This window comes from Esox lucius, chromosome 11, assembly GCF_011004845.1.
Source record: "Esox lucius isolate fEsoLuc1 chromosome 11, fEsoLuc1.pri, whole genome shotgun sequence".
NCBI classification, from domain to species: domain Eukaryota; kingdom Metazoa; phylum Chordata; class Actinopteri; order Esociformes; family Esocidae; genus Esox; species Esox lucius.
Window position 1 is genome coordinate 45,538,606 of NC_047579.1, and position 12,956 is coordinate 45,551,561.

Sequence of the window (12,956 nt, forward strand, 5' to 3'; positions counted from 1 at the left end):
GAGGACCAGGATTAAGAAACAATGGTTTAGGGTAAAGGGATAGAAAATTGGGGAAATATATTCTGGTCCCCACTAGGATAGATGAAAGAAATGTGTGTGTTCATGCGTGGGAAGAGTCTAGTGTGTGTATACATAATCAGTACTGAAGACATTTGATAATCATAAGACATTTGATAATCATAAGACATTTGATAATCATTACCATTTGATAATCATAAAATAAGCTATGAATGGTCCCGATGGTTACGGGATTGAATCACTAGCACCTCAAGCCATTTCAGCGGTGCGGTAGTATAGAGAATAACTTATGGCTTAGGTGGTTGGGGTCGTGTACTATTTTAGGGTATTTTACTGAGATAATGCGTGTTCTACTCTTGGATGACAGGGAGATTTCCCCCAGTTATGAATTATTCATTTTGCACCACCTAACACTGCTCTAGATAGACTGATATCCCTCTACCATACTGTAGGCTATATTGTCGTCATCAGTGATTAGGCCTAGCATCATCATGTCATCCGCAAACATGATGGAGTTGTTCGCAAAGGAATGAGTGCACCGCTTTGGAGAGCCCCTGTGTTGAGGGTTAGCATGTTGAATTGGTTGTCCCCTATCCTCACAACTTGGTGGATTTGGGATAATTGAATTTTGGCTTTTAAATCCACTTGAATAGGTTGTCATGAAGCAAAGTGTTTTTTAAAATGTGCATATCATCGTTGTCTGATGAAAATGTTGTTTCTTGGTGTCAATCGTAAAAGAATAACACTAGAATTTGTGAACATTTGTTGGGGATTTGGAAATTATTTTGTTCTTCAATAACAACTTCATATTTTTGCAATGCATGCCATTTTCTCCTTTTGACCCAAACAGTAAAAAAGTATCATGATTTCTTATGAATTGGCAATAAACATTGAAAAATGCGAAATGCACTGTGTATTAAAAAAAAGTATTTACCATTTTTTTCAAATGTAAAATAAAATTAGAATTATACACAGAAAACATGGCATGTTAAATGCTAGTTTTTATATATTCTTGGGCTCGATACACCAATAAACAGTCAAGAGGAGGCTAGTTTCACCTATTTGAACCATTGTATGCTAACTCAACCATTTGAGTCATTATTCAGAAAAAGTCTGTAAATGAATTAAGTATCTTAATAATATATTCAAACAACAGATTAATCAGTTAACTGAATACTTCTCCAATCTGTGATAAGGTTTAAAAAACAGGACCAGACATCAAGTAATGAACTCAAACAATTATGTGGTTTCTTGATTTTCTGGTTTTCAGGTGCGATTGGTGATACCAGATCGGTGCATTGTTGCCCTCATGGCTGGGAACCGAATGCTCACTGCCTCACTGGTGTTAGGTTACGTGATTCAATACAGTAAGTTTGTCTCGTCATTATACAGGTTTTGCTACAACAAGCTACCACGGCACTAGCATTAAACTGACTACTGTATTTTTCCCCCCTGCATTCAGTTGCATGTTCCTGCAACATCACTTGCACGACAGATTATGAGACATCTCTTAACTGTTCCTGCTCAGGCATAGTGGCATCGGATCCCATTTTTGTGGAAGCCAATTGCAGGTATAAACTTTTCTGTTACTGTTGTGTTTCTGTCCTCCCCCCATGGGAAACCACATATGTTAATGGCCCAGCGCAGTGTCTTTAATTTTATTTCTACATCATTAATATACTTAACTTACTTATCTAGCTTATATATTTTACTCAGTGTGATCATGTGCTCTTAGGAAATATTCCATACAAAATATTGGTGTATGTGTCACATGGTGGGAAACTCACAGGTCTTTAAGATCCGGGAAGAGCTGCAAAGACCCAACAAAGAAGAACATTTTAATAAATAAATGATTGGTTTATACATTATAATGCCTGGCCAACACCATCAAAACATGCAATATAAAATTCCAAATACAAATTCCAAAACTAATAACAGAAACTAAAAGACAGAAGGAAGTTCACCCCAGAAGGTACAGTACTTGCTGATTTAGGAGTAACGCTTGTGCGTGTTAGAGTATTTCATAAAGTATTTTAGCGCTAAAACCAGCTCCTAAATCTGTGAAGTAAGGATTAGTCAAGAGGACTCCTAAGTCACTAAGCCCAAATCACAAACATTCTTAAAAGGGCTATTGCCAGCAATCCGCCTCGTAATCTGGTTGACATTTTTGAAACATTTAATGATACTGAGCTTTTAAAAAGTTCATTGCGAGGGTATTATGACCATAGTAGAGCTAGTCATTGATGCAGTCACTTCACCAACAAACAGAAACAACCCAATAACACTGGAGATCAAGGCTGTGACAACTCTATGCTACTTGGCCACAGGGAAAATGCAGCAACGCAGTGCAGACAAACTACTTATCTCAGTCACCTGTCAGTAGAACATTACACTAAACAATAAATGTGCTTTCTAAACCCCATATCATCCTAAAGATTATTACATTTCCTCATTCGCCAACTACAAAAAAACAAAGCCAACTTGGGCTTATCTGGACCACCCTTTGTAAATGTTATATATGGGACACATAATTGCATGAATTATTGAATCATCAAAAGATGAACATGCATAACTTTACAAGGTGCCAGACGTGTAGGGGGCTGACATTTAACTGAACATATCTTGACTAGTCAGTATGTCATTCTTGGTTTCATGTTTAATCAGTAACACATTTTTATTTTAATATCTAGTTCAATATGGCAACGACACACCGTTGCCATGATGAATACACGGACAGACCCCTCCGCTATCAGCCAATCACTGTGGGCATAGTAAGTAATAGAACAGTAGATGGGCTGATGTCATAGAACCCCTATAAATCAGAATAACAATCTACAGTACAAACACATGGTAGAAGAGGCATTTCAGATCTTATAAGTTACATTTCCTAATAATGTTTAAATAACCACTGTCATGCTTAGCATAATGCATAAAATGACTGTACTTTCCACAGTGTTAACAAACAAATCCATTTGAATTCGTTTTCAAGAATTTACTTATTTTAGAATACAAATGGCTATGGTCTAATGTAGGAAGACACAGGACAGTACTTTAAAGAGTGTAAGTGTTTATTTCTTTATTCCCAAAAATAACAATTAACTGTTAAGTAAAATTATAATACATACATGCACATACATATGAATATTATAATTTAATCTCTTTGTAGAAAAACTGAATTTGATATGCTAACAGTAGCATAGTAATCGGAGGACAGAAATAGCAGTAACAAGGATACTTTTGCGGATAAAGGCATCTCAACATCTGATTATATACATTAATAACACATTTTGACAGAAACGCGTTATTTCACATACATTGTGTAAAAGTATGAATTAATGTATGAACATTAATTCATACTTCAGTGGAGCCGTTAATTTAAGAAAAGCAGAATTCTGATACTATAAAAGGTTACGTAGCTCAACAACTAGGGATAGGCTGGATTTGCTTTCTTATTCATTGATTAAAACCATTTTGTAAAGTTATCATACATTTCTACACTATTACTGATGCGTGAAGAATGTTTCTCACCTCCTTTGTGTCGTTCATCACTTTCCTGGACCAAATTACTACTGCACTAAATACCACCATGACTAGTGTAAGTTGCTTGACTTTTCGAAACTAGTCCCAGGTAAGATGGCAGAGGTTTTGAAACTTCCGATAAAACTGCGTCCCATCTATGCTTTATATCTATGATGGCAAGCAGGCTTGTTCGTGGAACATCCATAGCAACGGTGTCAACACCGCCCTTTCTCCTAGCTTAAGATTTCTCCCCACTCCTTATTAAAAATGTATCTTAGCAGCTGTGTGAAAAGGTTTTAAAAGGAAACCTATAGCTAGGGACTTTTAGTGCTGCTTAGGAGTCCTAGTGGTCAGACAAAATGTTTTGTGAATACAGCCCTTGACTTCTATCCTAATTCAGTCGGTCGGTCAATTCAATTATTAATTACCCAGTCAAAGTTCTTGTTTCTAATCAGGCAACTTATTACACCTTAAGGTGTGACTCATTCACAGCCCTGACTAGCTAGGATATACTAGGATATACCCCTCAAACTCGACATTTTTATTGCAACCCCTTTAATCCGGGCCTTATATAGACATGGGACACAATTAAGGATGAAGTAGAACCGAAAACCAGCAGGCTCCTGAACTTGTAGGGTAGTGATGGGCAACTTAGGCTTTCTGAAGCATTTGAGGCTTTCATAAAAATGTTTGGAATATCAAGGCAGTGGTTAGGCGTGCGTTTTCCAAAGGGAAATTAAAATGCCCGGTTCTTATCCCATGTTCTTTTTGCCTTTCCAATTGTGCATCTGTTCAAATGTGTTATATTATTAAGGCAAGACTGTCATACACAAAATAAATCATTATTTAAAAAAACTATGAACACTAACGTTTGCACTCAAAAAGTTAAACATGATCTGGATTCAATCTTGCACCATGACAAGTGAGACTGAAAGTCGACGACACTACTTCACCTCGTTTTCCACTGTTCTGGCGCGAAAATTCGCCTGCAAACGCTCTGCCTTGCCCCTGATGGCCGCTTATGGGCGTGTCCGCTAGGAGTGTTTGTTTTTCCGCGGGGGAGGGCTGTGTTGACATCCATTCATCACATTTCTTTTATCTCTCATCTTCATCCGCTTATCCGGTATCGGGTCGCGGGGGCAGCAGCTCCAGCAGGGGACCCCAAACTTCCCCTTCCCGAGGCACATTTGCCAGCTCTGACTGGGGGATCCCGAGGCGTTCCCAGGCCAGTGTCGAAATATAATCTCTCCACCTAGTTCTGGGCCTACCCCGAGGTCTCCTCCCAGCTGGACGTGCCTGGAACATCTCCCTAGGGAGACCACCTCAACTGGCTTTTCTTTTATTTAACATGAAACCGACCAAAATTACCTTTCTCACTCATGGGTAAAATAAAAACAAATGTTTTAATGAGAACTATGCTAGCAGGCAAAGTATTTCGGTGGTGTTGCCATATAAAACAAACAACTCAATGCTAAATATAGACGGCAGATTTAACAATACAGAGCTAACTTATAAAACTGAACTGAGTCACCAACAATTTCCACCATCCTCCAATCCTTATTGCGCTTATCCACCGCTATTATTTGCTTTTCCTCCCGTTGGTAGAAGAACGTTTTACATGGAGCAATAATATTTCACATGTGCCGTTGCAGTACAACGATGGACCAACAAGGAAGACTGTCTCTTGTTTATGAAAGACTCTACTTCCATTGGATATACGCCCCGCGTTAGCCGGATTCATTTGCCAGTGGACATGCACCTCAAGAATAGACTACTGACACAAGGCGGCATTTATACCTGTAGTAGCGAGGAAGCGTGAGCATTAACTTTTGTCTTAATACATTGCAGACTGCAAAAATGGTTAGAAAGCTTGGTAGGCCATGTCTGTTTGGCTTGACATTACAACCAGTGCAATGTATGCGAGTTTGCCCATAGAAAAACCCAGGAAAAAATAGGTCATTTTGGAGGCTACAAAAACGGCGGGTCTCTCACGGAGATAACGAGTACTATTGCGGGTCTCTCATGGGAATTACGAGTCTGATCCTGTGCACTGAAATTAACCAATTTCAATGCAAGGACTCATGGGACTGACCCGCAAAGACGCGCCGTTCTCGTCTAATAAAATCATGCTCTGACACTGGACGCCTGCTTTGAGTCACTCTTCTCCAATCAGACGTCTTCCGTTTTTTCAAGTCTCCTTTTGGTATCGCCTCAGCTCGCTTGGAACCTCGATGGAGCAGGTACTATCCTAAATTTTGCTCAATGGAAAAGCAGGAGAGGCGAAACGAGTACAGTCGAACTTGTACCATGCAGTGAAAAAGCACCGAGGCTTTGAAAAAAGCACGTGATCAAACGAGGCTTCGGACATCATCAATCACGTGGTATTACACCGACCAATGCAAGCCTCGGCCCTTTTGCGTAGATTAGAATGGGTCGACGTTTCAAAGCAAACCTCGTAGAATTTAGTTCAATCTCCTGATGAACAATCATTTAAAACCGTTTGCATCATTGGTATTATTAAGGCTCCGGAAGACAAAAGATTAACATAATTTATACGAAAATAAATATAATTATTTCAATAAGTGCGCTGTCACATGAAACCTAAACTTAAACTGGATTAAACACAGTGACAGTAATGTCAGATGATTATCGTTTATATGCAATATATGGTAAATAACTTGGCATGGAGGACAGCCACGGTGCCTGTTAGTAGAGATTGACATCTGCAGTCCACTTCGAAAAAGGAATGAATCACCTGGTGATCATACATCTGAATGGCACATCTCTACCTGGAGTTAAACATTCATAAAATATGGTGGATCCAATGCTTGATTTAAGATTTGATATAAGAAACTGATGAGCAAAAATTCCTGATGTAGAAATTACTAATGCAGTGTTGCCAGTGTGATCAGCAAAAGGATAAATGAAAAAGTAATAATTGGGACTCAAACGGGGCTTTTAAAAAAAACTACATATCCATTCACAGCTCTACACGTTGAGCTATCGCCCAGCTGACGTTTCTATTAAAATTCCAACAAAAGTCTACGGTATTGTGGATACCCGTTTGTTACAGATAATGAAAAATGTGTGTGTAGCAGAAATGTTTTGACATTCACCAGCTTGTGAATTTCATTAGTTCTTGAAAATTAGGATGTAGATTAATTTAGTTTCATATGATTAAAAGCATGGTTGAAAAGCGCCATGTCTTTAAAAACCCTATTAGATGGTTATGTGACATCTCCCATACAGAAAATAAATATATTTTTGTAGAATGTGTAGTGAATATATGTCTAAGTTATGAAAATGTATTTCACCTTTTATTATGAAATGTATTTAAAAATTTATACATACACTTAACTTTATTCAAATAACATTTCAGGTATCAAAATGTATTTCATCTTTTATTTCTGAAATGTATGTCAAAATGCATAAATATATTTATATTTTGTCAAAATATATTTCAAAACAATTAATGTTCACAGTCCAAAATGACATTCATGTAAGACTTATATTTTTCACCTCACAGTTCACCTGAAAATGATTTTACCATCAGTTCAACACAAACTGAGACCAGTATCTATTTTTCAGCTTAACACAGGTGTTATTCCCTTACAGGCCTCAGGTTTTAGTGGATATTGGTCCTGTCAAGGACTGTGAGGTCCCTTAGGTTTAACCCAAGTTTTTTTTTTCCTGAAATCTGGCTTTTCTAAACAAATGCAGCAAACATGTCTTCACACAGTAAATACAAACAACACTTTAGAAATGTTCATCATCAGTGACATATTGATGAAATTACAGTGGGGAGTACAAGTATTTGATGAACTGCTGATTTTGCAGGTTTTCCTACTTACAAAGCATGTAGACGTCTGTAATTTTTATCATAGGTACACTTCAACTGTGAGAGACGGAATCTTAAACAAAAATCCAGAAAATCACATTGTATGATTTTTAAATAATTAATTAGCATTTTATTGCATGACATAAGTATTTGATCACCTACCAACCAGTAAGAATTCCGGCTCTCCCAGACCTGTTAGTTTTTCTTTAAGAAGCCCTCCTGTTCTCCACTCATTACCTGTATTAACTGCACCTGTTTGAACTCGTTACCTGTATAAAAGACGCCTGTCCACACACTCAATCAGACTGACTCCAACCTCTCCACAATGGCCAAGACCAGAGAGCTGTGTAAGGACATCAGGGATAAAATTGTAGACCTGCACAAGGCTGGGATGGGCTACAGGACAATAGGCAAGCAGCTTGGTGAGAAGGCAACAACTGTTGCCGCAATTATTAGAAAATGGAAGAAGTTCAAGATGACGGTCAATCTCCCTCGGTCTGGGGCTCCATGCAAGATCTCACCTCGTGGGGCATCAATGATCATGAGGAAGGTGAGGGATCAGCCCAGAACTACACGGCAGGACCTGGTCAATGACCTGAAGAGAGCTGGGACCACAATCTCAAAGAAAACCATTAGTAACACACTACGCCATCATGGATTAAAATCCTGCAGTGGACACAAGGTCCCCCTGCTCAAGCCAGCACATGTCCAGGCCCGTCTGAAGTTTGCCAATGACCATCTGGATGATCCAGAGGAGAAATGGGAGAAGGCCATGTGGTCTGATGAGACAAAAATAGAGCTTATTCTCTACTCGCCGTGTTTGGAGGAGAAAGAATGCTGAGTTGCATCCAAAGAACACCATACCTACTGTGAAGCATGGAGGTGGAAACATCATGCTTTGGGGCTGTTTCTCTGCAAAGGGACCAGGACGACTGATCCGTGTAAAGGAAAGAATGAATGGGGCCATGCATCGTGAGATTTTGAGTGAAAACCTCCTTCCATCAGCAAGGGCATTGAAGATGAAACATGGCGGGGTCTTTCAGCATGACAATGATCCCAAACACACCGCCTGGGAAACGAAGGAGTGGCTTCGTAAGAAGCATTTCAAGGTCTTGGAGTGGCCTAGCCTGTCACCAAATCACAACCCCATAGAAAATCTTTGAAGGGAGTTGAAAGTCTGTGTTGCCCAGCGACAGCCCCAAAACATCACTGCTCTAGAGGAGATCTGCATGGAGGAATGGGCCAAAATACCAGCAACAGTGTGTGAAAACCTTGTGAAGACTTACAGAAAACATTTGACCTCTGTCATTGCCAACAAAGGGTATATAACAAAGTATTGAGATTAACTTTTGTTATTGACCAAATACTTATTTTCCACCATAATTTACCAATAAATGCATTAAAAATCCTACAATGTGATTTTCTAGAAAAATAGTTGAAGTGTACCTATGATGAAAATTACAGGCCTTTCTCATCTTTTTAAGTGGGAGAACTTGCACAATTGGTGGCTAAACCTTTAATATTTTATTTTTCAATCCCTCACCAAACCATTCAAAGCTTTATTTGAATATTATATCTAAATATCTGTCTTTTCAGCGATTTTGAAGGGCATGTGAATGGTAGCTGTGAAATTACACCTTTACAAAATTGGTGTATAATACAACCAGATGACTTGTGGCTGTATTTGTCATGTGAAACCTACTGCACGGCAAGAGTGAAGCACACAGGAAAAGACAAAACTGAACAGGATGAGTCAACTAACTGGAAGTTGCATGAATCAGGTAGGTGACATGTATTTTTGGATGGTTTGTATATTCCCCTATGATTTAGTAGATGACAAGATATGACATGAGTATGGTACATTTTATAATTTGTAGTAACACAAATGGATCAGCCATTTATTTCTTAGTCGTGTAAAAATTAGCGTGGTAAAATATGCAATGATACATTTTCAAGAAACTTCAGTTTTGTAAATCTAGTTTTGTCCAATATATCCAAATTATTTTGTTTTCTTATAAAACTAATCTTAAACTTAAATCTTAAAGTCTTAAATTTTAGCCTGGTTCTAACCCAAGATTCTGTGAATTTCCTACCAAAGTGAAGCCTCGAACGCCATTCAATGTTTCAGTGACACGGAGCTTTGGAAAATACAATGTCACTTGGGAGATGCATGAAAACATGTATCTTAAAAATTCCTTAATGTACATGGTACATATTACAGAAAAGAACATACCTCTAAAGGTAAACTAAATATATTTTCCATGACATTTTTCCTGTAAAAAGATATTTGAAAGACCAGTGTTACAGACCTCCCGTAGGCTAATTAATATAACTTGCTTTGACCTACAGAATTACTTGTTAAAAGACCAGATGTACCTAGAGCTAAGGAGCCTGCAGCCAGAAACAGAGTATGTGGCAAAGGTCTGTGCCTCCCCAAAAACTGCATTAGTTTACAGTGGTCACTGGAGCGAATGGAGCGCCAGTGTAGAATGGAGGACTATAGAATGGAGAACTACAGGTAGATAAACTACATAGCTTATACCTTACTGATCTCACATGCTGTTTCTGAGTATATTCAGTCAATATTAATGTAAGAAATGGTCAAATGTTTATCTCGTTCTCTGCACTGTGCAGGAGGGAATGATTTATGGTGGCTGACCATTGTCCCTTGTTTAATCCTGTTCTGCCTTTTAAAAATGTGAGTATCCCCTATTTATAATCATTTAGGCAATAGTGAGGGTTTACTATTGAACAGTGTTTTGATAAACTCGTCTCCTCAATTTGTCATTTTTTGAAAAGCAAAAATAGATCTGCGAGCAGGCTGTAAAATGTTAATTCTCTTGATGTTTGCTGAAAGTATGACACTAGATATACTTTACTGGCATAACCTCCCACATACAAAGAAACCACAGCTGCTGCTCTTTGCTTGCAAATTGTACATAAATGGGTGAGAAGACAGGATGTCAGATCTGCTTAGATTATTAGTGCACCAAAACTAAATGATGATTGCACATTCGGCATGTCAAACTTTCTCAACCTCACATCTTACCATTTAACACTTGTGTTAGAACAATTCCCGGCAGAAATGAAAAGTGAAAGAGTACATGTAAAGACCTAAATCGGTCCGCTTATGTCACTTTCATGTATTATTTCCTTTGTGAAAACTTTGACTGCCACTTCTGTTTTTTTCCCTTACAGAATGTGGCCTAAGAGTTACACCCCAAACCCAGAGGTCTTTTTCAAGCCTCTCTACCACACATATGAAGGGGACTTCAAGGTACTGTAAAAATAACTGCAAAACAACAGTTACTCAATTTGTCTGTGGTACTTGTTCTATAACCCATCCAGCAGGTGTTGCCTAAAGGGGGAACTTCTGCATGGCAAACAGTGGGACTTTCCATACATCAAATTGTATGAGTACACACATGAGGGGGGCATTCAAGGCTTCAAGGGCCCATTGATCCATGTGTATGTGGGCAGATGCATAAGAGACGTTGAGTCTATGTACTACATTGTAGAAGCAGTTCTTCCCCGAACGGAAAATGTCAGAGTTGAAATCAAAACTCAGATGTTTTTCAGGGTTATATTTAAATATTTTCCACTTAGAGGACTATTTTTAAAACAGTGGCAGACAGATTTCAGTAAATATTCATCATGTGATCTGTTCTTTTTTCAGTGCAGTCCATGAGTATTCTGACAGACACAATTTGTAATTTTGACTCTGTATACCATCACATTGGATTTCAAATGAAACAACAAGTAAGACATTTAAGTGCAGACTGACAGCTTTAATTTGAGGGTATTTACATCCATAAACAGTGAACTGTTTAAGAATTTCAGACCTATTTATACCAAAGTCCGAAACATAACACCCCCTCAACCTTATTTTACAGAAAGGTTGGTATGCTAGTTCTTTTTTTCTCCAAACTTTCCTTTTGACATCATTCTGGCACATGGTAAGATCTTTCTGTCCACAATTCTCTTTTCCAGCACGCTTTTGCAGGGTCTTTTTGTTATTTTCTTTTAGGCCATTCGGCTAACTACTGTTTTTGCACCTTACAGTCCAGCCTGTTTAGCTCAGCTGGGGGAAGTCTTCAGCAAAAGGTTGTGGCTGACACATGCATGCCTACCTCTCGGAGAGTGTTCCTCATCTGTTGGATAGTTCTTTGTTGTTTTTTCTTTATTACTTTGTGCATTTTTGGTCATTCATTGTAGAGGACTTCCTTGCTTTTACTGAGATGACCTGTGCTTTATTCTTAATGCACAAAACATTTGGTTTTGGCATGCCTAATGACTTGGCAATGGCCCTATTTGAAATTTTTTTATTGTATCTTCATCATGATGGCCTCCTTGATTTTCTATTCATATTGTTTGGTCCTCATTTTGTCAGACACCACCAACAAACGTCAGACGTAAATGCAAATCCTAGAATCAGGACTAGACATTTTAACGCTGTCTTGTGTATAGACTAATGATGCAAATAAAAACAGCTGCCTAAGAGAGAGCTGTGAAGCCAGTGGTTTAAATCGATACCCTTAAATAATTCTAAATGGTTTATCCAATTTCATTTAAAATACTCTCAAATTAAAGTGGATAGGTTTTACTTTAACCCCATCATCATTAGATAGTTTAGAATTCAGTGCTGGAAGTGCTGGAAGACAGAGACAAAATAACATTTTCAAAATATATTGACTGCACTGAATTTATTTATTACAAAAAAACAACACCCATGAAGGGTTAGTTATCTGCAACCATCATTATATCCTGATCAAAGAAACAATGGTTAAATTCCCAACATTCTCCTTCCCATTGGCCCTCTGCTCCCAATTTGCATGTGTTAAAGGTCACGTTGACGCTACAATTTACAAGTGTTCAGCAACTGAGTGAGTGTAAATAATTCAGGGTGTAGCGGCTCATTAAAACTTACAGTGGCCTCTTCCAGTGAGTCTGCAACAATAAAGTGAAATCCCACAATGCACCTCATAATTTATGAGTTAGGATAGGTGCGCGTAATTACTTAGATGGTCTGATTTTGTATTTCTAAAACAAGAAATACCTGCTTAATTAAAATGTGATGGCGAGGTCAATGTGACAATGCCTTTTCTCCCAGCTGAGCTCTATAACCATCTCTCTAGTTGTGTCTCAATTGCAGTTATGTTAAATTCCAGTAGAGGGAGTTAATGTCCATGTGAAAATTACTTAAATAAATATAAGTATATGTGTGTGTAAATATATGTGTGTATGTGTATATATATATATATATATATATATATATATATATATATATATATATATACACACATATATTTGTTGGTATATATAATTACCAACAAACATGTTTGGACAGACGTCCATGTTTTGCTAGATATGACTAGATTATGTCAATCTTCCCACGATTCTTAATCCTGCTTTGTATGTCTCCAACATGCTCGTGCAAATTCAGATGTAATGGAAATTATTATGCAAAGTCTAATGTAAACAAGCATTAAGGGGGCTGTGACAATGAAAGACAGCAGACTCTACTGGAAAGTTTGACAGGGAGACCTGATTCGTTTCATTCCATATGGGGGACAATAAAATA

At 38.0% G+C, this 12,956-nt stretch overlaps 1 protein-coding gene across 1 annotated transcript in view; it reads left to right on the forward strand.

Annotated features, from left to right (window-relative positions):
• Positions 1-12,956, forward strand: part of LOC105013397 (interleukin-21 receptor) — a 31,970-nt gene that overhangs the window by 906 nt on the left and 18,108 nt on the right. Inside the window, exons 2-8 of the mRNA XM_010874903.3 lie at positions 1,289-1,385; positions 1,481-1,589; positions 8,972-9,156; positions 9,474-9,616; positions 9,725-9,893; positions 10,010-10,073; positions 10,574-10,652. Coding sequence (XP_010873205.2) covers positions 1,328-1,385; positions 1,481-1,589; positions 8,972-9,156; positions 9,474-9,616; positions 9,725-9,893; positions 10,010-10,073; positions 10,574-10,652 — 807 coding nt within the window. The 5' untranslated portion in view covers positions 1,289-1,327. The remainder of the gene's footprint in view (positions 1-1,288; positions 1,386-1,480; positions 1,590-8,971; positions 9,157-9,473; positions 9,617-9,724; positions 9,894-10,009; positions 10,074-10,573; positions 10,653-12,956) is intronic.